A 25,667-nucleotide genomic window follows, 5' to 3' on the forward strand; every position below is an offset into this window, starting at 1 on the left:
AGGAAGCGATTGGGGCTTAACACGGCGTTCTTGTCTTTCAAAAACATTCTGTAATCCAATAGTAACTATGAGATCATTTTATGGACCACGTCTAGTAATGAATCTAGATGTTGCACTTCTATGATCATTTGTAATATCTTCATGCATTATGTTTATTATATGTATATTACCTTTTATGTTTGCAATTATACAGTAAACTACGGTTATAACGAACTCAAGGGGGCTACTCATTTTAGTTCGTTATAAGTACATTTACAGCATGACTACAGCAAGTAGTCGGGTCCAAAAAGTAGGTTCGTTATATCCGTCAGTTCGTTATAAACGTGTTCGTAATAACCGTAGTTTACTGTATGTACTCACAAATTAAGCTAGTTTGTAGTTTGAGATTATTATACATCCATGGAGTAACCCTCAGTAGAGACGAGGAGCAAGGCTATTTTGATTTTCTAATATCACTGAATCACTGAGGTCTCTTTTCTTGACATTTCAGAGACTAATTCCAAGTTTACAAGTATACAGGGCCCATAAAAGTGGGTCACATATCTGCTTCTGATAAGAACTGACCCCATACCAGTTGCTCCAGATTCACACATTGCTGGTATCTGTGTACACTGTGAGATACACGTTCATATACACCACTCAAGCACAGGAACTCGATGTGAGTGTGTTCAGCATAATATAGAAAATATAGATACATGTATATAGGGGTGTAATTTTTCTATACGAATATATTATGATGTACACGCTTACATCGAGTTCCTATACACCCAAGATATACGTTACACAGCTTAGTGCTGTTGTTGATAGTTCCACAGCATATATGTCACTGCGTGTGTACATAACATAGATCGTGGGTTTGGAGGAAATAGAGCGTGTTTTCTCGAGTTGAAGTTGTATATTGGTGTGTTTGTGTTTAAAAATAGCCGGCGTCCTGGTTCCGTTTTTACCATCTGGTCTGAAACTTGATGAGTTAAATCCAGACCAGGAACAGAAATATGCCCAGCACAGGGCCGAGCCCTCTATATTGATCTCTACTCCACTATACTGCATATACAATATACCACTCTTATACCCTGAGCTGGGATATACTTCTTTCAGAGTTCCATCCAATCGCCTTGTTTCAACACATAGGATGCTGATAACTATTTATTTAAGTCGCAATGAGCTTCTCCCCGGTTGCATTTTATAACGAGGTGTTTTATATACCATGAAGATAACGTCTTCAGAAGCTAGCATCATCTTCACGCTTCCTGCCGCTAATCCAGACCGACATGCTTCGGTACTTGGTGTACAGTTATGTTGTCTTGGATGAAGCACGACTCAAAGGTGAGTAACTCAAGAACCTTTAGTGTGGCATGTTTGTACTGAAAGGTGAGATAAGATAGCTGTGGTGACAGACGTAGGCCAGTTAGCCCAAGTGTTTGTTTTCAAGGGGAGTTTGTTGCAGGTCTTGTCTTCGAGAACTGAGGAAGCACCAGTGACCTCAACGCTATATCGATGTTGTTAGAAGTTTCATGATGATATTACAAGTTGGTTATTGGTTCATCTTCTTAAAGACCTTTTACAACCATTCACACAAAGCTGTGATTGTGTAACATGGGGAACGGTTCACGTTTTCTCTTCATCAGTAAACATACACTTGGCATGTGCGATAACAGATTATATGCACTGTATGTCACTCTACAGAACTCATCATCAATGTCAAGAACAACGTGACACTCTGTGATGTAAATATAATGTTTTATTGCACATATTTCTATTAGTCAACATTTCTTCACAAAGTTTTGATTGACATTCGATGATTTGAAGTAGGTATAATTTGAAGATAGAGACCTTTATTTACACTTTTGTATTTCATGCAGATTTGCTTCATAAATACACTAAACTCTGCATCAAAATCATATACAAACAGAAACTTCAATACATGACTTAATACAATAGAGTAACACATGATGGTATGCTGATGTGCTTTGACAATCTTATCATGATCAAAATATATATGGAATATAAAAGCTATAAAACAAAAAGCTTATTTGCAATGAACCACCACATTAGAATTGAACTCTATACATTCAAGTTATTGCAGAATATGCTATTTGACTCATATTTTAAAAATATAATAATAAGTAGGTAGATTGACATGACTTGCAATACATGAGAAGAATTTCACGGTGAAACTGTATGTGATGTATTGTGAATACTGCATGAAGATCATGGGGCATAAGTACTCCATATCCCCTACATGCCATCATGTTATATTGCATACACTGTTTCCATGTACTATGTACTTTATAGCATGATCATTGGGGACTGACGAAAAACAAATTGTACCAGAAAATGCTTGAAAAAAATATTTATGCTTCAGACTATTGCATTTTTTTTGTCTGCCACAACAAATGCATTATTGCAAGATGCTTTTAAAAAAAATATATTTAGGCTCAAAGGTTTAATTTAAGAGAAAGGTTCTGCACATGTAGCTGAAAAAATATCTCATCTCCATACAAGAATATCAAATGATTGGTAAAATCAAAAGAACCCACATCTTGAACCAATTCTTTAATCCTGACTGTGCTATTATAATCTATATCATACATCTACATGTTTAAGAAAGACTGGATTCAAGATAAAACTCATAACTGATATCTTGCACCTGTGAGTCAGTCAAATGATGTATTTTTAAATTTGAAGTTTTTACTTTTTACTGAAGTATTAATGATAAGAAACTCCTAGAAGTACTGGTCTGCCTGTTTTCCCATGGTAGAATATTTCCTATGTGCAGATCAAACAGGATCATGAACCATGTAAATACTGCTTTATGTAGCCTGTACTGAAAGAAAGTCCATATGGATGTGTAGTAATTCTATTGTCCTAATAGGCAAGTCTAGATATGTGGACAGTACTAAGGACTCAAGTCTCTTATACGGACAACTTGTTCTTATTATTTACATAATCTAGAACTTATGACTTAAACTAATAATTATTGCCATAGAGACTTGTGCAAGTCTATGCTTCATGCTGCTTCATCACCTATTCACAGCTACACAATGACTTGATGCTACGTGTCGGACGTACAATGATCCTCAGATACACGGCAAAGTTGTAATAGTACTGGTGTGGTATTAACAATATATCATTCATATTAAACATGAAGAAGTGAATAACATGTTTTGCATGGTATCAATCCTGGGATTAGGAAGCATATGTCACATGAGACTAATCATGACAGATGGCGTCACTGTGTACAGAGGGGATGATACTCTACATCAGTACCTTGAAATGTAGAGTTATAAAGCTGAAGATGTCTTCCTTGCAGCGCCACACCATCGAAAAGTTCTGTATATTTGTTTTTTGTGTGTGAGATAAAAAAATAACTGATCGTGAACGTTAAATAAAAAATAAATAATCCTCATGTGAGTTTAAGAGGGATGGTGTGTGTGTGTGTGTGTGTGTTTGGGTGGGTGTGTGTGTGTGTGTGTGTGTGTGTGTGTGTGTGTGTGTGTGTTGGTGTGTGTGTGTGTGTGTGTGTGTGTGTGTGTGTGTGTGTGTGTGTGTGTGTGTGTGTGTGTGTGTGTGTTGGTGTGTGTGTGTGTGGGTGGGTGTGGGTGGGTGGGTGTGTGGGAGAGGGGGTGGATGGCAGTGGGGATGGAGCCAGGGGTAGGGGAATGGGAGGTCAGGGGTTGGATGGGATGGGGCATGGAAATGGAACAGGGTTGGGGGATGGGTTGGGGCCAGGGCCAGGGGTAGGCGGTTGTAGGGATGGTTTGGGGGGGGGGGGGGGGGGGGGTGCTGCAGTGTCCAGGGGATGGGGCCAGGGGTACTTATGGACACACAAAAGTGCACCCAGCTGAACTGTTATATATATGAACTGTTACAGGGGTAATGTTTTATATAAAAATATACACTAACTGTATTTTTAAAAATATAAATTATCATTTTTTATATGGAATTTTGGAAGACAAAATGCAGTCTTCACTTTCAAAGCTATGTTGTTGATGATACAGGCACATTCAAATTGCACTTATAACACTAAATGTTCAGGTGACCATCACTGTAATATCACAAGGCTTCCTCACAGCTCCATGAATCCCAGGTTGTGAGGTCTGCTATAATGGTCTTGTCAGCGCCGCAGCCTGGATGGTCAGCGTCGCCTGGACGGAGTCCAGGAGACCGTGCACCTTCCCCAGCGACTCCAGGAGGTCCACGGCTCCGTCTCTTGGAACAAGAGCATCAGATAGATGTGTCACTGTCAGGGGTCTCATGTCATGAAACACAGGTATGTGTCACTGTCAGGGGTCTCATGTCTTGAAACACAGGGATGTGTCACTGTCAGGGGTCTTGTGTCATGAAACACAGGGATGTGTGACTGTCAGGGGTCTCATGTCATGAAACACAGGGATGTGTCACTGTCAGGGGTCTTGTGTCATGAAACACAGGGATGTGTCACTGTCAGGGGTCTCATGTCATGAAACACAGGGATGTGTCACTGTCAGGGGTCTTGTGTCATGAAACACAGGGATGTGTCACTGTCAGGGGTCTCATGTCATGAAACACAGGGATGTGTCACTGTCAGTAGTCTCATGTCATGAAACACAGGGATGTGTCACTGTCAGGGGTCTTGTGTCATGAAACACAGGGATGTGTCACTGTCAGTAGTCTCATGTCATGAAACACAGGGATGTGTCACTGTCAGGGGTCTTGTGTCATGAAACACAGGGATGTGTGACTGTCAGGGGTCTTGTGTCATGAAACACATGGATGTGTCACTGTCAGGGGTCTTGTGTCATGAAACACAGGGATGTGTAACTGTCAGGGGTCTTGTGTCATGAAACACAGGGATGTGTCACTGTCAGGGGTCTTGTGTCATGAAACATAGGGATGTGTCACTGTCAGGGGTCTTCTGTCATGAAACACAGGGATGTGTCACTGTCAGGGGTCTCATGTCATGAAACACAGGGATGTGTCACTGTCAGTAGTCTCATGTCATGAAACACAGGGATGTGTCACTGTCAGGGGTCTTGTGTCATGAAACACAGGGATGTGTCACAGTCAGGGGTCTTGTGTCATAAAACACAGGGATGTGTCACTGTCAGAAGTCTTGTGTCATAAAACACAGGGATGTGTGACTGTCAGGGGTCTTGTGTCATGAAACATAGGGATGTGTCACTGTCAGGGGTCTTGTGTCATAAAACACAGGGATGTGTCACTGTCAGGAGTCTTGTGTCATAAAACACAGGGATGTGTCACTGTCAGGAGTCTTGTGTCATAAAACACAGGGATGTGTGACTGTCAGGGGTCTTGTGTCATGAAACACAGGGATGTGTCACTGTCAGGGGTCTTGTGTCATGAAACACAGGGATGTGTCACTGTCAGGGGCCTTGTGTCATAAAACACAGGGATGTGTCACTGTCAGGGGTCTTGTGTCATAAAACACATGGATGTGTCACTGTCAGGGGTCTTGTGTCATGAAACACAGGGATGTGTCACTGTCAGGAGTCTTGTGTCATAAAACACAGGGATGTGTCACTGTCAGGAGTCTTGTGTCATAAAACACAGGGATGTGTCACTGTCAGGAGTCTTGTGTCATAAAACACAGGGATGTGTCACTGTCAGGAGTCTTGTGTCATAAAACACAGGGATGTGTCACTGTCAGGAGTCTTGTGTCATGAAACACAGGGATGTGTCACTGTCAGGAGTCTTGTGTCATAAAACACAGGGATGTGTCACTGTCAGGGGTCTTGTGTCATAAAACACAGGGATGTGTCACTGTCAGGGGTCTTGTGTCATGAAACACATGGATGTGTCACTGTCAGGAGCCTTGTGTCATGAAACACAGGGATGTGTCACTGTCAGGGGTCTTGTGTCATGAAACACAGGGATGTGTCACTGTCAGGAGTCTTGTGTCATGAAACACAGGGATGTGTCACTGTCAGGGGTCTTGTGTCATAAAACACAGGGATGTGTCACTGTCAGGGGTCTTGTGTCATGAAACACAGGGATGTGTTACTGTCAGGAGTCTCATGTCATGAAACACAGGGATGTGTCACTGTCAGGGGTCTTGTGTCATGAAACACAGGGATGTGTCACTGTCAGGGGTCTTGTGTCATGAAACAGGGATGTGTCACTGTCAGGGGTCTCATGTCATGAAACACAGGGATGTGTCACTGTCAGGGGTCTTGTGTCATGAAACACAGGGATGTGTCACTGTCAGGGGTCTTGTGTCATGAAACACAGGGATGTGTCACTGTCAGGAGTCTCATGTCATGAAACACAGGGATGTGTCACTGTCAGGGGTCTTGTGTCATGAAACATAGGGATGTGTCACTGTCAGGGGTCTTGTGTCATGAAACACAGGGATGTGTCACTGTCAGTAGTCTCATGTCATGAAACACAGGGATGTGTCACTGTCAGGGGTCTTGTGTCATGAAACACAGGGATGTGTCACTGTCAGGGGTCTTGTGTCATGAAACACAGGGATGTGTCACTGTCAGGAGTCTTGTGTTATGAAACACAGGGATGTGTCACTGTCAGGAGTCTTGTGTCATGAAACACAGGGATGTGTCACTGTCAGGGGTCTTGTGTCATGAAACACAGGGATGTGTCACTGTCAGGAGTCTCATGTCATGAAACACAGGGATGTGTCACTGTCAGGGGTCTTGTGTCATGAAACATAGGGATGTGTCACTGTCAGGGGTCTCATGTCATAAATTACAGGGATGTGTCACTGTCAGGGGTCTTGTGTCATGAAACACAGGGATGTGTCACAGTCAGGGGTCTTGTGTCATAAAACAAAGGGATATGTCACTGTCAGTAGTCTCATGTCATGAAACACAGGGATGTGTCACTGTCAGGGGTCTTGTGTCATGAAACACAGGGATGTGTCAGTGTCAGGGGTCTTGTGTCATAAAACACAGGGATGTGTCACTGTCAGTAGTCTCATGTCATGAAACACAGGGATGTGTCACTGTCAGGGGTCTTGTGTCATGAAACACAGGGATGTGTCACTCTCAGGGGCCTTGTGTCATGAAACACAGGGATGTGTCACTGTCAGGGGTCTTGTGTCATGAAACACAGGGATGTGTCACTGTCAGTAGTCTCGTGTCATGAAACACAGGGATGTGTCACTGTCAGGGGTCTCATGTCATGAAACACAGGGATGTGTCACTGTGAGGAGTCTCATGTCATGAAACACAGGGATGTGTCACTGTCAGGGGTCTCATGTCATGAAACACAGGAATGTGTCACTGTCAGGGGTCTCATGTCATGAAACACAGGGATGTGTCACTGTCAGGGGTCTTGTGTCATAAAACACAGGGATGTGTCACTGTCAGGGGTCTTGTGTCATGAAACACAGGGATGTGTCACTGTCAGTAGTCTCATGTCATGAAACACTGGGATGTGTCACTGTCAGGGGTCTCATGTCATGAAACACAGGGATGTGTCACTGTCAGGGGTCTTGTGTCATGAAACACAGGGATGTGTCACTGTCAGGGGTCTTGTGTCATGAAAGAGGGATGTGTCACTGTCAGGGGTCTCATGTCATGAATCACAGGAATGTGTCACTGTCAGGGGTCTCATGTCATGAAACACAGGGATGTGTCACTGTCAGGGGTCTTGTGTCATGAAACACAGGGATGTGTCACTGTCAGGGGTCTTGTGTCATGAAACAGGGATGTGTCACTGTCAGGGGTCTTGTGTCATAAAACACAGGGATGTGTCACTGTCAGGGGTCTCATGTCATGAAACACAGGGATGTGTCACTGTCAGGGGTCTTGTGTCATGAAACACAGGGATGTGTCACTGTCAGGAGTCTTGTGTTATGAAACAAAGGGATGTGTCACTGTCAGGGGTCTTGTGTCATGAAACACAGGGATGTGTCACTGTCAGGGGTCTTGTGTCATGAAACACAGGGATGTGTCACTGTCAGGAGTCTTGTGTTATGAAACAAAGGGATGTGTCACTGTCAGGGGTCTTGTGTCATGAAACACAGGGATGTGTCACTGTCAGGGGTCTTGTGTCATGAAACACAGGGATGTGTCACTGTCAGGAGTCTCATGTCATGAAACAAAGGGATGTGTCACTGTCAGGAGTCTTGTGTTATGAAACACAGGGATGTGTCACTGTCAGGGGTCTTATGTCATGAAACACAGGGATGTGTCACTGTCAGGGGTCTTGTGTCATGAAACACAGGGATGTGTCACTGTCAGGAGTCTCATGTCATGAAACACAGGGATGTGTCACTGTCAGGGGTCTTGTGTCATGAAACACAGGGATGTGTCACTGTCAGGGGTCTCATGTCATAAATTACAGGGATGTGTCACTGTCAGGGGTCTTGTGTCATGAAACACAGGGATGTGTCACAGTCAGGGGTCTTGTGTCATAAAACAAAGGGATATGTCACTGTCAGTAGTCTCATGTCATGAAACACAGGGATGTGTCACTGTCAGGGGTCTTGTGTCATGAAACACAGGGATGTGTCACTGTCAGGAGTCTCATGTCATGAAACACAGGGATGTGTCACTGTCAGGGGTCTTGTGTCATGAAACACAGGGATGTGTCACTGTCAGGAGTCTCATGTCATGAAACACAGGGATGTGTCACTGTCAGGGGTCTTGTGTCATGAAACACAGGGATGTGTCACTGTCAGGAGTCTTGTGTCATGAAACACAGGGATGTGTCACTGTCAGGGGTCTTGTGTCATGAAACACAGGGATGTGTCACTGTCAGGGGTCTTGTGTCATAAAACACAGGGATGTGTCACTGTCAGTAGTCTCATGTCATGAAACACAGGGATGTGTCACTGTCAGGGGTCTTGTGTCATGAAACACAGGGATGTGTCACTGTCAGGGGCCTTGTGTCATGAAACACAGGGATGTGTCACTGTCAGGGGTCTTGTGTCATGAAACACAGGGATGTGTCACTGTCAGTAGTCTCATGTCATGAAACACAGGGATGTGTCACTGTCAGGGGTCTCATGTCATGAAACACAGGGATGTGTCACTGTGAGGAGTCTCATGTCATGAAACACAGGGATGTGTCACTGTCAGGGGTCTCATGTCATGAAACACAGGAATGTGTCACTGTCAGGGGTCTCATGTCATGAAACACAGGGATGTGTCACTGTCAGGGGTCTTGTGTCATGAAACACAGGGATGTGTCACTGTCAGGAGTCTCATGTCATGAAACACAGGAATGTGTCACTGTCAGGGGTCTCATGTCATGAAACACAGGGATGTGTCACTGTCAGGGGTCTTGTGTCATGAAACACAGGGATGTGTCACTGTCAGGGGTCTTGTGTTATGAAACACAGGGATGTGTCACTGTCAGGGGTCTCATGTCATGAAACACAGGGATGTGTCACTGTCAGGGGTCTTGTGTCATGAAACACAGGGATGTGTCACTGTCAGTAGTCTCATGTCATGAAACACAGGGATGTGTCACTGTCAGGGGTGTCATGTCATGAAACACAGGGATGTGTCACTGTCAGGGGTCTTGTGTCATGAAACACAGGGATGTGTCACTGTCAGGGGTCTTGTGTCATGAAACACAGGGATGTGTCACTGTCAGGGGTCTCATGTCATGAAACACAGGGATGTGTCACTGTCAGGGGTCTTGTGTCATGAAACACAGGGATGTGTCACTGTCAGGGGTCTTGTGTCATGAAACAGGGATGTGTCACTGTCAGTAGTCTCATGTCATGAAACACAGGGATGTGTCACTGTCAGGGGTCTTGTGTCATGAAACAGGAATGTGTCACTGTCAATAGTCTTGTGTCATCAAACACAGGGATGTGTCACTGTCAGTGGTCTCATGTCATGAAACACAGGGATGTGTCACTGTCAGGGGTCTCATGTCATGAAACACAGGGATGTGTCACTGTCAGGGATCTTGTGTCATGAAACACAGGGATGTGTCACTGTCAGGGGTCTCATTTCATAAAACACAGGGATGTGTCACTGTCAGTAGTCTCATTTCATAAAACACAGGGATGTGTCACTGTCAGGGGTCTCATGTCATGAAACACAGGGATGTGTCACTGTCAGGGGTCTCATGTCATGAAACACAGGGATGTGTCACTGTCAGGGGTCTTGTGTCATGAAACAAAGGGATGTGTCACTGTCAGTAGTCTCATGTCATGAAACACAGGGATGTGTCACTGTCAGGGGTCTCATTTCATGAAACACAGGGATGTGTCACTGTCAGGGGTCTCATGTCATGAAACACAGGGATGTGTCACTGTCAGGGGTCTTGTGTCATGAAACAAAGGGATGTGTCACTGTCAGTAGTCTCATGTCATGAAACACAGGGATGTGTCACTGTCAGGGGTCTTGTGTCATGAAACACAGGGATGTGTCACTGTCAGTAGTCTCATGTCATGAAACACAGGGATGTGTCACGGTCAGTAGTCTCATGTCATGAAACAGGGATGTGTCACTGTCAGGAGTCTTGTGTCATGAAACACAGGGATGTGTCACGGTCAGTAGTCTCATGTCATGAAACACAGGGATGTGTCACTGTCAGGGGTCTTGTGTCATGAAACACAGGGATGTGTCACGGTCAGTAGTCTCATGTCATGAAACAGGGATGTGTCACTGTCAGGAGTCTTGTGTCATGAAACACAGGGATGTGTCACGGTCAGTAGTCTCATGTCATGAAACACAGGGATGTGTCACTGTCAGGGGTCTTGTGTCATGAAACACAGGGATGTGTCACGGTCAGTAGTCTCATGTCATGAAACAGGGATGTGTCTAGACCTGCTCAGAGGTCGATATTCAGCACCAAGTCTGCATCAAATGTTGGTAAAAATTCCCAAGTGGGCAATAAAACATGATGGCTTGGACTTGGTTTTCATTGGTAACAGGACCATTAAAGAGGAAGAGGCTTAAATGCTTTACTTCACATTATTGCATTGAAATACAATGCTAAAATACCACTGAAATCAAATGAAAATAAACTTTAAAAAATCAGTTTACGGTCATCAGTTTGTCCCTGATTTGGAAGTCGGGATGTGATATAGGAGTAATATGATAATTTATGCTATTACTGGAGTGAGTGAGTATGGTTTTGCACCGCTTTTAGCAATATTCCAGCAATATCACGGCAGGGGACACGAGAAATGGCCTTCACACATTGTACCCACGTCGGGAATCAAACCCGGGTCTTCGTCGTGACAAAGAGAACGCTTTAATCACTAGGCTACCCGATCGCCCCTGCTATTACTGCAACATTTAGACATACATATCATGAACATTGTACCTCTGCTGAGACCGGTGCCACTCACCTCATGAGCTGCTGAGACCTGTGACACTCACCTCATGAGCTGCTGAGACCCGTGACACTCACCTCATGAGCTGCTGAGAACCGTGCCACTCACCTCATGAGCTGCTGAGACCTGTGACACTCACCTCATGAGCTGCTGAGACCCGTGACACTCACCTCATGAGCTGCTGAGACCTGTGATGCTCACCTCATGAGCTGCTGAGACCTGTGACACTCACCTCATGAGCTGCTGAGACCTGTGCCACTCACCTCATGAGCTGCTGAGACCTGTGCCACTCACCTCATGAGCTGCTGAGACCCGTGCCACTCACCTCATGAGCTGCTGAGGCCTGTGACACTCACCTCATGAGCTGCTGACACCTGTGACACTTACATCGTGAGCTGCTGGGACCTGTGACTCACCTCATGAGCTCGGCCGTTGTTTGACAGGGACTGTATGACAGCAATGACAGTATGGCTCTCATCCCATGAACCCTGATGCTGGGAGTGGTAGACTTAATGCAAGTCTGTACAATGTCCGACACGTACGGCACCTGCAATCAGGGCAACCATGCTGTCAGCAACACAATACAAAGTAATCTAGAACAATACAAATTTTGTTCCTAATATATTATAGCAATGATATGTAAAGACAAAAAAGTAAGAATCTGTTTATCACAGTGTTGTCATGGACATGAGGTAGTATGATAATGAGGTCTGAAGAAGCTATTGTCATACTGTACCAGTCTATCTGAGTTTTGCTTGAACTTGGAGAAGTTGGCGATGGCACGGCTGAGTTGTATCTTGAGATCACAATTGCTGGGGGAGTTCTGTAGGAGTTGGCACACTCGCACCATCACGCTCTGCAGGCTGCTCTGTAGGGAGAAACAAACTCCACTCATTCTTCCTAACACACTGACACATGACTATAGATCTGAAGGGTGCTCTGTAGGGAGAAACAAACTCCACTCATTCTCCCTGACATACTGACACATGACTATAGATCTGCAGGCTGCTCTGTAATGAGAAAGAAACTCATCATTCTCCCTAACATACTGACACATGGCTATAGATCTGAAGGGTGCTCTGTAGGGAGAAACAAACTCCACTCATTCTCCCTAACATACTGACACATGACTATAGATCTGAAGGGTGCTCTGTAGGGGGAAACAAACTCCACTCATTCTCCCTAACACACTGACACATGACTATAGATCTGAAGGATGCTCTGTAGGGAGAAACAAACTCCACTCATTCTCCCTGACATACTGACACATGACTATAGATCTGCAGGCTGCTCTGTAGGGAGAAAGAAACTCCTCATTCTCCCTAACATACTGACACATGACTATAGATCTGAAGGGTGCTCTGTAGGGAGAAACAAACTCCACTCATTCTCCCTGACATACTGACACATGACTATAGATCTGAAGGGTGCTCTGTAGGGAGAAACAAACTCCACTCATTCTCCCTGACATACTGACACATGACTATAGATCTGAAGGGTGCTCTGTAGGGAGAAACAAACTCCACTCATTCTCCCTAACACACTGACACATGACTATAGATCTGAAGGGTGCTCTGTAGGGAGAAACAAACTCCACTCATTCTCCCTGACATACTGACACATGACTATAGATCTGAAGGGTGCTCTGTAGGGAGAAACAAACTCCACTCATTCTCCCTAACACACTGACACATGACTATAGATCTGAAGGGTGCTCTGTAGGGAGAAACAAACTCCTCATTCTCCCTGACATACTGACACATGACTATAGATCTGAAGGGTGCTCTGTAGGGAGAAACAAACTCCACTCATTCTCCCTGACATACTGACACATGACTATAGATCTGAAGGGTGCCGGGCATGGTTGATATCCTTGTTGGATATACTGGAGTACTTCAGCCAGGGGGATAGAACCAACATTTCTTGAATGTCTTGATTTTGTGATGAGATTTAAAATCTTGCCAACATACTACTTATTCGAAAACGTGATTCACAACAGAATATCCTCTACAATGATAACCAATGGCTACACACCTGGTCCTCAGCGCTTGTGGCCAGGTTTCCTATGAGACACACAGCGTTACAGAGAATCTGCTCATTCTGTGGGTGACTGCTCAGGGCCTTATGGAGACTGCATCCTGAACTGAAATCCTCCTGGAAATAAAGTTTGTCATCATCGATGAGTCTACAAAATATGGAAATGCTTCTTGGGTGTTGGCACATCACTTTAAATCCTGCAGATCAGTCATATTTCATGGGAGGCATTGTATAAAAGAGCCGAGTTCACTGTGTGCCCAGTTCACTGTGTGCCAAGTTCACTGTGTGCCAAGTTGCAATTACTGATGTGTGACTCATCTGTAAGAAAAAACTCACACTTTCTCTTCAATTTGCCTCTAATAAAACCATGACCGAAACAGTTATTCTGCACAGCGTTTGGCTTGTCTGCTTCGCTGTTCGGAGCTCCATTGTTTTGGTTTGAGAATTGAATTATAACTAAAGGTTTAAGTCACACTCGAAAATTATTTCAAGCATGCTTCAGAAACACCCAGAAAGGTTGACGTACTGGCCCTTCAAACATGGTTGCCATGGAAGCGACCCATGAAGATCCGGACCATGACCTACCTGTACAATGTGACCATGACCTACCTGTACAATGTGACCATGACCTACCTGTACAATGTGACCATGACCTACCTATACAATGTGACCATGACCTACGTGCACAGTGTCATGATAACCCACATGTACAGTGTCCTGATAATCCACATGTACAGTGTCCTGATAATCCACATGTACAGTGTCCTGATAATCCACATGTACAGTGTCATGATAATCCACATGTACAGTGTCATGATAACCCACATGTACAGTGTCATGATAACCCACTCACTTGTAGAAAGTCATTATGACCTACCTATACAATGGCATGCTGACCCACCTTTAGAGTGTCATGATGACCTAACTGCACAATATGACAACGACGTACCTGTACAATGTGACCATGGCCTACCTGTACAATGTGACCATGACTTACCTGTACAATGTGACCATGACCTACCTGCACAATGTGACCATGGCCGACCTGTACAATGTGACCATGACCTACCTGTACAATGTGACCATGACCTACCTGTACAATGTGACCATGACCTACATGCACAATGTGACCATGACCTACATGCACAATGTGACCATGGCCGACCTGTACAATGTGACCATGACCTACCTGTACAATGTGACCATGGCCTACCTGTACAATGTGATCATGACCTTCATGTACAATGTGACTATGGCCCACCTGTACAATGTGACCATGACCTACCTGTACAATGTGACTATGGCCCACCTGTACAATGTGACCATGACCTACCAGTACAATGAGACCATGACCTACCTGTACAATGTGACTATGGCCCACCTGTACAATGTGACCATGACCTACCAGTACAATGTGACCATGGCCTACCTGTACAATGTGAACATGACCTTCATGTACAATGTGACTATGGCCCACCTGTACAATGTGACCATGACCTACCTGTACAATGTGACTATGGCCCACCTGTACAATGTGACCATGACCTACCTGTACAGTATTACCATGACCTACCTGTACAATGTGACCATGGCCCACCTGTACAATGTGACCATGGCCCACCTGTACAACATGACCATGACCTACCTGTACAATGTGACCATGGCCCACCTGTACAAAATGACCATGACCTACCAGTACAATGAGACCATGACCTACCTGTACAATGTGACCATGACCCACCTGTACAATGTGACCATGACCTACCAGTACAATGAGACCATGACCTACCAGTACAATGAGACCATGACCTACCAGTACAATGAGACCATGACCTACCAGTACAATGAGACCATGACCTACCTGTACAATGCGATGTCGGTGCCAGTCGGTGCCGTTGGAGAGATGTGCCAGTATTTTCAGGGCGACCTCCTGAGTCTGTAACACCAAGAAATATATAGCCCGTCACTCCTTCCGTTTTTTTATATTTTATTTCATGACAGCTTCAAAGGACAAAAAGATCTACAAGCCTGGCCAAGTTTTTCTTTTTATGGTTTGCTGATTATTTACTCACAGAATAATTCATGTGGGATTTGTATTCTTTAATGTATCTGAATTGTTATTGTTATTGTCAGTGAGCTCCCTCACTCACTCAGATGGTGGCACACCAGGAACATGTCTGCACGTATCCTTATTCTGAATGTTGCTAAAAACACCAATATCCTATATGGATGAAGAGGAGGTGCAGTGGTATTGGCGCTTGTACATGGCCACATAACATCACTGTTGGGAGATACATATCTGGACTCCCTTAAGATAGGCATAGTTAAAATATTTTATCTTATATCAAGTCTGACAACATGCTGATATGAAGAGTATGATAACATAAGTAGAGCTGGTTGTGAGGGTTCTGATTGGTAGTCAGTCACTCTTTGCAGCTGTCCGATGTAGGTGAATGTCAGTCATAACAAAATGTATCATTGTTGTTAGATGTTTTGACATGATACTCCATTTTGACATGTTTCCATTTCACATAATGTTAGGTTTGGTTTGGTTTGTTGTTTAATGCCGCACTCAGCAATATTCCAGCTATATCACGGCGCTCTGTAAATAATTGAGTCTAGACCAGACAATCCAGTGATTAACATCATGAGCATCGATCCACGTAATTGAGAACAATGACATGCATCAATAAAGTCTGCGAGCCTGACCACCTGATCCCATTAGTCGCCTCTTACGACAAGCATAGTCACCTTTTACGGCAAGTTTGGGTTCCTGAAGACCTATTCTACCCCGGATCTTGATTGCTTGCTTGATTGCTTGCTTGATTGCTTGATTGCTTGATTGCTTGATTGCTTGATGTAGCATAGGAATAGGATAGCTCAAGGTTCATGTAGACTTGTATAAGTCTCTAAGGCAATAATTATTAGTTTAAATCATAATTACTAAATTATGTAAAGAATAAGAATAAGTTGTCTTTATTAGAGACTGGATTCCTTAGAGGTTGTACTGTCCACATATCTAGAGGAGTATAGAATTACTACATATCCATGGACTTTTCTTTGACAGTCTTGGAGCAAGGCTAAGCTTCATGTTGTCATGTAACAGAAAGCAGCTTCATTTTAAATGGAGACTCCGCCATGTGATTCATATCAACATGGAATAAGTTGCCTTTCCAAACTCAGCCCACATAGTTGAAAATATGTCTAGTTTGATGAGCGGTATGGTTGTAAAGTACAATAGAAATCTGTTTCACTTGTTACTTACCTGCTCATCTGATGATGCCGTCAGGGCCAGTATCCGTGGCAACGCATTTCGTGAGGATTCTACTATTGCATCATGGGTATCTGGGTTCTCCACAATGAGGCTGAGCGTGCAGAGCGCCAGGAGTGCCAGGGTGGGGGATTGGTACATACACAGTGTCAGCACTGGGTTCAGGGCGCCATCATCCAGGGCTGTCGGCAGCATAGATACAGGTCACTCATCTAGTCATGGGTTCATCTAGTCATGGAGTCTTACGTTCATCTAGTAAAGTGCTCAATTAGTCACGTGCTCCTGGAATCATCTTTATCTAGTCATAATGTTCATTTGGTCAAAGCCTTCATAGGATTTATCTAGTCTTGAATCTTGTCTTTGATCTATCTAGTCATCTTGTCATATAGTATTCATGTGGTCACCTGACACTTGTCTAGCCATAAGAGTCATTGTGTTCATCTAGTCAGCGTTCATCTAGTCCATGCATTCATCTAGTCAGCATTCATGTGGTCATAGTCTTCATTTAGTTATAGCGTTCATCTAGTCTGTTCATCTAGTCTAGGCGGTCATCTCGTCTGTTCATCTAGTCATAGCGTTCATCTAGTCTGTGCATCTAGTCAAAGCATTCATCTAGTCATAGTGTTCATCTAGTCTGTGCATCTAGTCAAAGCATTCATCTAGTCATAGCGTTCATCTAGTCTGTTCATCTAGTCATAGCCTTCATCTAGTTTGTTCAACTAGTAATAGCATTCATCTAGTCAGCATTCATGTGGTCATAGTCTTCATTTAGTTATAGCGTTCATCTAGTCTGTTCATCTAGTCTAGGCGGTCATCTCGTCTGTTCATCTAGTCATAGCGTTCATCTAGTCTGTGCATCTAGTCAAAGCATTCATCTAGTCATAGTGTTCATCTAGTCTGTGAAATCATCTAGTCATAGCGTTCATATCGTCTGTTCATCTAGTCATAGCGTTCATCTAGTCTGTGCATCTAGTCAAAGCATTCATCTCGTCATAGTGTTCATCTAGTCCATGAAATCATCTAGTCATAGCGTTCATCTCGTCTGTTCATCTAGTCATAGCGTTCATCTAGTCTGTGCATCTAGTCAAAGCATTCATCTAGTCATAGTGTTCATCTAGTCTGTGCATCTAGTCAATGCATTCATCTAGTCATAGCGTTCATCTCCTCTGTTCATCTAGTCATAGCGTTCATCTAGTCTGTGCATCTAGTCCATGCATTCATCTAGTCATAGCGTTCATCTAGTTTGTTCAACTAGTCATAGCATTCATCTAGTCGTAGAGTTCATCTTGTCAGTGTTCATCTAGTCCATGAAATCATCTAGTCATAGCGTTCATCTCGTCTGTTCATCTAGTCATAGCATTCATCTAGTCGTAGAGTTCATCTTGTCAGCGTTCATCTAGTCCATGAAATCATCTAGTGATAGTGTTCATCTAGTCTGTTCATCTAGTCATAGCGTTCATCTAGTCTGTTCATCTAGTCATAGTGTTCATCTAGTCCATGCATTCATCTAGTCAGCGTTCATGTGGTCATAGTGTTCATCTAGTCACTGCATTCATCTAGTCATAGCATTCATGTGATCATCAGGTTAAAGCGTCTGGTCATCGAATATGTACCATAAATGTCCCAAAGGAAATACTTACCCTTTTTCTTGAGTTCTGGTGATTTACAGAAGATCATGAGGGAGCTTATTCCATCAGTCAGAATCTGTTCCTCTGCTTCACGGAGTCGGGACAGGATGCTGTCAAGACAACTAGATGTCAATTAAAGTGACAGTCACATGCAACACTGTCAGCCGGGATCTTGACCAGGGATGTTATTTATGATAAATATTGATGATGAATACGTGACACCTTTTATGAATAGCACCTTGTCATGTATTCATGTCCTCTCAACTTCTAAATGACTATCAAGGACTTGATATTAGTGATGATATGTTATACAGCTTTATATTAGCCACAAGGATATGGGTGTAATTATTTTCACGAATTATCACTTGTTGAAGCTGATTGGATAGTTCGAGTCAAATGTTCAACAATGTTCATTACCGTATTCAACGTAATATGCGCCCTGGGCGCTCTTAAAATTAGAAATAGTGGGCTCCTAATTGAATATTATTTTGGTGAGAAAAAAAAGAGTTGAAAGATTTTAAATTTGGTTGTTTATGCTGACAGCCTGAAATGATACAAAAGAAAAGTTGGTGCGTATTATACACGACAGATAAATATTCCAGAATTTTATTGCCCATAATTAAGGGTCCATATAACACACGAATGCGTATAATACACGAATAAATATGTCTTGTGCACATTGATCAATCGGAAGGGGTGCTAATTGGGATTGTTCACTTGGCAATATATTACCAAATATTGCCGTGGGCGCTTATTACGTCGAATACGGTATTTGCAAAGCAGCCCAAAGCAGAATGTTGTCATGATGACACATTGTCTCAAATACTAAAGATGGCCTCGTCCATTGTTCATCACATCACAGACAGTGTTAAGTGACATCTTTTCAACTATTGGTTAACTGAGCTAATGTGTGAACTCGATATCTGGAAACCCACTTGTTTCTACACTTCCTCTACACTTATAAAAAGACATAGTAATATGTGTACATAGAATAACCTACTAGCAATTTGGGATTACCATGGCACGGGACTTATAAAACTGTTTCACGAGGGACAGATAATTACTTGTAGCTTGTAGGGTTTTCTCCAAGTTGGCAATATTGATATACGTGTATCAGTTTCTTGTGCCCCTAGATTTGTTATGATGCACAGAACAAGTAAGTAGTCATTGCTATATGCCAGGATGACAGCGACCTTGTACTAGATACCTGCAGATGACCTTGATTGCACCAGCAGTGGCCAGTTCCTGATGAAGTGGTTGGTGGGTGGCCAGTGCCTGGAGACCCGACATCACCGATCTCTGAAACACACAGACCGACATCACACATCTCTGAAACACACAGACTGATATCATACATCTCTGAAACACACAGACTGTCATCACACATCTCTGAAACACACAGACTGACATCACACATCTCTGAAACACACAGACTGTCATCACACATCCCTGAAACACACAGACTGACATCACACATCTCTGAAACACACAGACTGACATCACCAATCTCTGAAACACACAGACTGACATCACACATCTCTGAAAAACACAGACTGACATCACACATCTCTGAAACACACAGACTGACATCACACTTCTCTGAAACACACAGACTGACATCACACATCTCTGAAACACACAGACTGACATCACACTTCTCTGAAACACACAGACTGACACCAGCTCTGGAAACCTACTTCTCACCATTGTATTGTTCAGTGAACTTGCCACTTGGGGTATTTGGGTGCATCCATTACAGTTTATTGTAGCTTATGTTAAATGACAGATAATTTATCCACAAAGTAATATTTTGTGAGGGGTGTATAACACCCATGGTACGTATAGATCGATACTAGGGCTATGACGGGTAACTCGGGTACTCGTGTCGGGTGGGTACTGAGTAGGACCCGGGTTACCACAGGACTACTTGGACCCGTGGTTAATCACGTGATACATTGTTTAATGACAAAAACTCAATATAGCTCAGTGGTTACTCTTCAAGTTGCTAATGTTCACATTTCTTTCTGACGATGCACACATTCCTTTTGACTTGTATATGTTTGAGTAAAGATAAAGCTTCAGTCATCTTCAGTGAACGCATGGTCTGATCGTTTGATACATGTATGTAAACAGTTTTAGTCAGGGCTGCGGTAAAACAATTACCAATCAGACATTTTGTTCCCAACTCTTGAAACTTGCAGTGGGTACCCGGGTAGGCTCGGGTAGGGGGTCGGGTACCCGGGTAGTAAATTTGGACTCGTCCCAGCCCTAATGCATACAGAGGGGACCCTCGGTCCCACCTTTGAAAATCAAATGTGATGTATGTGAGACACTGATATTATGTATTCATTTCTACTTTGAGATCTGTGAACAGTTAGATTACCAGTTATGATGTAAAGACACATTGTGATCAGACCAAAGCCATATAGACACGATCAACGAAACACTCCAACAAACATCGGCCACTGCATACCAGGTGCTGGTGAAAACAACCCTTCCAAATTACGCAAAACATTTTCAACAAACAGTCTGTTATTTTACCCGTGGCAACATAAACATTTTTCACTTCAAGTCACAAAACCTTCATAAAATCGATAGAAATGTTGATAACAAATGTTTGAAAAGGTGTTATCTCAAATGTTTGCTTTGTTAAGGAAGGTAACATTGAGAATATTTATCAAGTTATAAAACTTCCTTCCTTCAGCTACATACCATTGAACGATATGAAGTACTCTGTAAGCTGGTACCCCCTGACATCAGATACTCACCAGGATCTGGACATTTTCGGTCTGTGCCAACACAATGAGAGTCTGGATGCCGCCCAGCTCCACCACCTGCAAAAAGAGGGAGTATGTAGCAGTGGGAAGAACATATTTGGAAAATATCTGTCGACGCCCAGTTGACAGTACACATGCTTTGCAATTCTTGCAGTCCACCAAAATCGATCCAATTTTGATTGGACTATGCAGAGACTCGTTGGTCAGCCAAAATATAACTCCTGAATTCCAGCCTAGGAAACCAGACTTTTAATCTCAGTTAACTTCCTTGCCTGGGGAAGATGCGTGCGTGCGGTGCGTGCGGAGCTTATGTGCGTGCGTGCGTGCATGCGTGCATGCATGCGTGTGTGTGTGAGTGTGTGGGGTGTATGCAGTGTGTGTGCAGTGTGTGTGGTGGAGGGGGTATGTGTGTGTGTATGGGGGGGGGGGGGGAGTAGTGGTGTAGTGTGTTTGTAGTGTATGGTATGTTTGTGTGTGGGTGTGGGTGAGGGTGTGTGAGGGTTTTGGTGTAAGTGTTGGTATAGTGTGGTGTGATGTGGTTATAGTGTACGGTATGTATGTGTATGTGGGGTGGGGGTGGGGGGAAGTGGAGGTGGTGGTGGGTGTGGGTGTGACATATGGTGTGTGTGTGTGTGTGTGTGTGTGTGTGTGTGTGTGTGTGTGTGTGTGTGTGTGTGTGTGTGTGTGTGTGTGTGGTGTTGGTTTGTTGCCATGGAAACATGTGTCATAGTATTCAGCAATGACACCATGTACACCTCTCCTCTGCCTAAGTACACATAGAGAGAGAGTGCTGCAGAAAAGTACCGACAATGTTTTGTATTTAGAATATTGATAAATATTATGTGTCTTCAGTTTAGCAATTAACATTCAGATACTTAGTAAATTCTCAGTAATAATCTGAGAACACATAATGTTTGTCTCCTAACTGAGAATACATTTCATTTGAGGGTTCAACTGAGGACATTTTGTGGAGATTATGTATAATTGAATTACCCTTTTAATGGAATTATGATTCTTGCATCTTTCAGTGAGACCATCAGCAGATTCCACTTGAAATTGCTGAAACAATAATAATCCTTAAAACAACAGTTTGCATACGAAAAACACATGAATCACTAGTGAATTTAACAGAGAAGTTTGAAAGTAAACCATGTCCACTGCAGATGACTCACATGCATTTGGGACCTGGCCTTGGTGATGAGCTGTGTGACAGGAGCACACGCGTCACACACGCGCTCAGCATCCTCGATACCAAGCTGCGGCAGCGGCATCTGTACACAACAAACAATTGTATTCCCACTGGCTTCGATGTAACGCAAATGGCAAAGTTCAATTCACTAAATTAAATATTTTATTTTGATTTGAAGGAAAATTATAATCCACTATACTGCATGTATAACAAGTAGTACTGTACAAACAGAAATAATTAAATACTTACTTACTTACTCCTGTGTGTGAGTAGGCTACACATATCTATTGTGAGTTTGGTGTTCACATAATTTCTGTTTTTGTATTGATATGATTTCTATTTTCTTATATTGATATGATTTCATTTTTATCCTTGGCTGCTCTGTTTATATACGTTCGAGTAGCTGTCCATCTCTCAGAAATAGAGTTAGTTTGGCCTTGGCTATTGCATCTCTTGGCTTTAGGAGATCTATGACAGATAGCGGATCTAACTGCAATTCTTGTTTTAACCTAGCCTGGGCTGGGGCGTGGTCTTGACATTCTAGTATCACGTGATCAATGGTTTCAGCCTGATTGCAAGATGAACAAACCTTGTCATAGTGCTTTTTGTGACCAAGTCTGAGGCATGAGATAGCAATTTCAATTTTCCTTCCACACAGCAGGAACATGCTGATGTTTATACATACTGACTGTTTGTATACCATGTTATGTGCACTAAGTAAAATGCAAGATGGGAAATATATATTAAACAAAACCTAGTGGGAGACAGGTGTTAGTGGGAGACAGGTGTTAGTGGGAGACGGGTGTTAGTGGGAGACGGGTGTTAGTGGGAGATGGGTGTTAGTGGGAGATGGGTGTTAGTGGGAGACGGGTGTTAGTGGGAGATGGGTGTTAGTGGGAGATGGGTGTTAGTGGGAGACGGGTGTTAGTGGGAGACGGGTGTTAGTGGGAGACGGGTGTTAGTGGGAGACGGGTGATAGTGGGAGACGGGTGTTAGTGGGAGACGGGTGTTAGTGGGAGATGGGTGTTAGTGGGAGACGGGTGTTAGTGGGAGACGGGTGTTAGTGGGAGACGGGTGTTAGTGGGAGACGGGTGTTAGTGGGGAGACGGGTGTTAGTGGGAGACGGGTGTTAGTGGGAGACGGGTGTTAGTGGGAGTCAGGTGTTAGTGGGAGTCAGGTGTTAGTGGGAGACGGGTGTTAGTGGGAGACGGGTGTTAGTGGGAGAAGGGTGTTAGTGGGAGACGGGTGTTAGTGGGAGACGGGTGTTAGTGGGAGACGGGTGTTAGTGGGAGACGGGTGTTAGCGGGAAATAATTTACCTACCCTCTCCTTGCAACATTTATTACAAAGCACAAGTCCACACTGTCGGCAGTGATGTTTGCGGCGTATTTGGTTGAATTTGTTGTTACAGAGGATGCAGGTAGACACCTGTTTGTCTTCAACCCACCTGTTAACATTTACAAAAAACATTACGTAGTTACTGCATGTTGGATACCTAAAATACCAAAATGATCTTGTCAGTGTTTTGAGACAAGTGTCAGTGAGAGAGAGAGAGAGAGAGAGAGGCCATGAAAAAATGACAGTTCTATTTTGTATAGAAATATGATACAGTCCTAAGACCCAATCTCACACATACCCTAAATATTCAGTGACCAGTTTTTAACTTGGGAATTTATTTGTTTCTACAGACCTAAAATAAGAATAAATATAATATCAATTTCACCTTCAGTATTTAAATTCATACATACAAGTAGATGTTACTAGCTAACATAAATACAGAATATATTTGTGAGGAATCATATTTTCTATACATCTATTACTTATAATAATAATCTGAATAAGCTTCACTCAATAACATGTAAATACCTGTACTTTGCATGCATAACTTGTTTGTGTGTGTTATTACTTGTCCACCCATTTCTCAACTGATGGTTCACATGTTACCTGTAACCACTTGGAACTCAAAGCTCAATAATGTTATATTTTTTCGTTTTTGGATACAATCAACCAACAGCTACAAACTAATACAAACTTAAAGTAACTAATTATTATTTGAATAATAACTGTAAATGAAGTGTAAAAGTCCATCTTTCAATGTAAATAAATCGTTATCAGAAGTAAATACGTGTTAAGGTTAATGTACAGAGTGTACAGAGTATTTGCATTTATCTTTATTTTTGTTTCACAAAACCAACGGACACAAACAACTACAAAAAATATAATTAAATAATTAACTATACGATTTCATTTTTATTCATATTTCGAACGACTGATTACTTTACCCACACACCTTAAAAAAAAGAGAAAAAAAATGGTCTAATTAGGACTCTCCTACCTTGCTTTTGTCAGAATGAACCTTGGTGATTGGTAGACATCCGCTGGCCCGTCTACTCGGGCTGGGTAGACATCCTGCCCTTCTAGCTTGATGCGACATCCCAGCAGGGCCATGGCGTGACAGTAACACCCACACTTACTTAGATCAATCCGATTGTCTCTTGTATCAAACACAACATATCCTCCCTTCCTCGCTTCAGTAACAACATGGATCTTCGTGGGCCTGTATAATTATTGTCGGCCTTGGACGATGTTGGCTTGTGGAAGATTTAATGACGAACTTTTTATGTCAACAGTTTCCTCGGCTAGTGGTTATTCCGATCTTTGCACTGTTGAAAGTCAGACAATGGTCCGTTTGGACCTGTTAGTGATGAGCTGGGATGTGATAACAGATATCTGTCGGTGACACAACTCACATGGTTGTGAAGATGAGAGGGGGCGTGTCAAAAGCTTCACGCGAAAAAGAGAGTTGTCTCCCTTTAATTTACGTTCTCGCATGACCGTTGGCGCCAGTATTGGCACATCAAGCTATGATGTTCGTGATCACAGCTCAGGTCATGTTTATACGCTTACTCATTTCATTCGCTGTTGTGTTCATTGAGTTATACATGTCACAACCGTTATCACCCCAACACATATGAATAGATCTGTATGAAGGCTAACTGATATTAATGCATTCTTTTGTGAACATGTTGAATGTAGTCGCTTGTAAACGTTTTGATCAGCCCAGAATTGATTGCGTCCTGCTTATATTGGTGGGGTTTGGGCGTGTATACCCCGCTATACAGCTTCATGATGGTGTCATCTCGTAGTGTTTATACAAAAGGGCTGTGTCTGGGACGGGTAACTCGGGTCGGGTAGGACCCGGGTACCCACAGGACTACCCGGACCCGTGGTTAGTCATGTGATATATTGTTTCATGACAAAAAACTCACTTTAGCTCAGTGGTTACTCTACATGTTGCCAATGTTCGCATTTCTTTCTGACGATGCACACATTCCTTCTGGTTGGTTGGTTTGTTTGTTGTTTAACGCCGCACTCAGCAATATTCCAGCTAAATGACGGCGGTCTGTAAATAATCGAGTCTTGACCAGACAATCCAGTGATTGACATCATGAGCATCGATCCACGCAATTGGGATCGATGACATGCATCAACCAAGTCAGCGA

General features: G+C 43.2%; 2 protein-coding genes across 3 annotated transcripts in view; one reads left to right on the forward strand and one right to left on the reverse strand.

Annotated features, from left to right (window-relative positions):
- Nucleotides 1-794: 794 nt before the first annotated feature.
- Nucleotides 795-25,667, forward strand: part of LOC124142721 — a 38,707-nt gene continuing 13,834 nt past the window's right edge. The window contains exon 1 of the mRNA XM_046511321.2: nucleotides 795-1,326. The gene's annotated coding sequence lies outside the window, so the exon portion shown is untranslated. The remainder of the gene's footprint in view (nucleotides 1,327-25,667) is intronic.
- LOC124142719 (vacuolar protein 8-like) lies at nucleotides 3,767-25,098 on the reverse strand. 2 transcript variants are annotated; one of them, XM_048400748.1, is made up of 13 exons: nucleotides 24,500-25,098; nucleotides 23,488-23,611; nucleotides 22,149-22,247; nucleotides 21,970-22,035; nucleotides 20,968-21,033; nucleotides 19,407-19,498; nucleotides 18,212-18,309; nucleotides 16,566-16,753; nucleotides 15,162-15,236; nucleotides 13,298-13,417; nucleotides 12,000-12,131; nucleotides 11,680-11,810; nucleotides 3,767-4,212 (listed from the first exon to the last, which is right to left on the reverse strand). In XM_048400748.1, exons 1-13 carry the CDS (start codon nucleotides 24,610-24,612, stop codon nucleotides 4,104-4,106), a joined length of 1,413 nt encoding a protein of 470 aa, XP_048256705.1. In that variant the 5' UTR covers nucleotides 24,613-25,098; the 3' UTR covers nucleotides 3,767-4,103. The 2 variants fall into 2 exon arrangements, with proteins under 2 accessions (XP_048256705.1, XP_048256704.1); XM_048400747.1 differs by having other exon boundaries at nucleotides 18,212-18,321; nucleotides 24,500-25,097.

This window comes from Haliotis rufescens, unplaced genomic scaffold (genome assembly GCF_023055435.1).
Source record: "Haliotis rufescens isolate VD_foot unplaced genomic scaffold, xgHalRufe1.0.p SCAF_20, whole genome shotgun sequence".
In the NCBI taxonomy this organism is placed as follows: domain Eukaryota; kingdom Metazoa; phylum Mollusca; class Gastropoda; order Lepetellida; family Haliotidae; genus Haliotis; species Haliotis rufescens.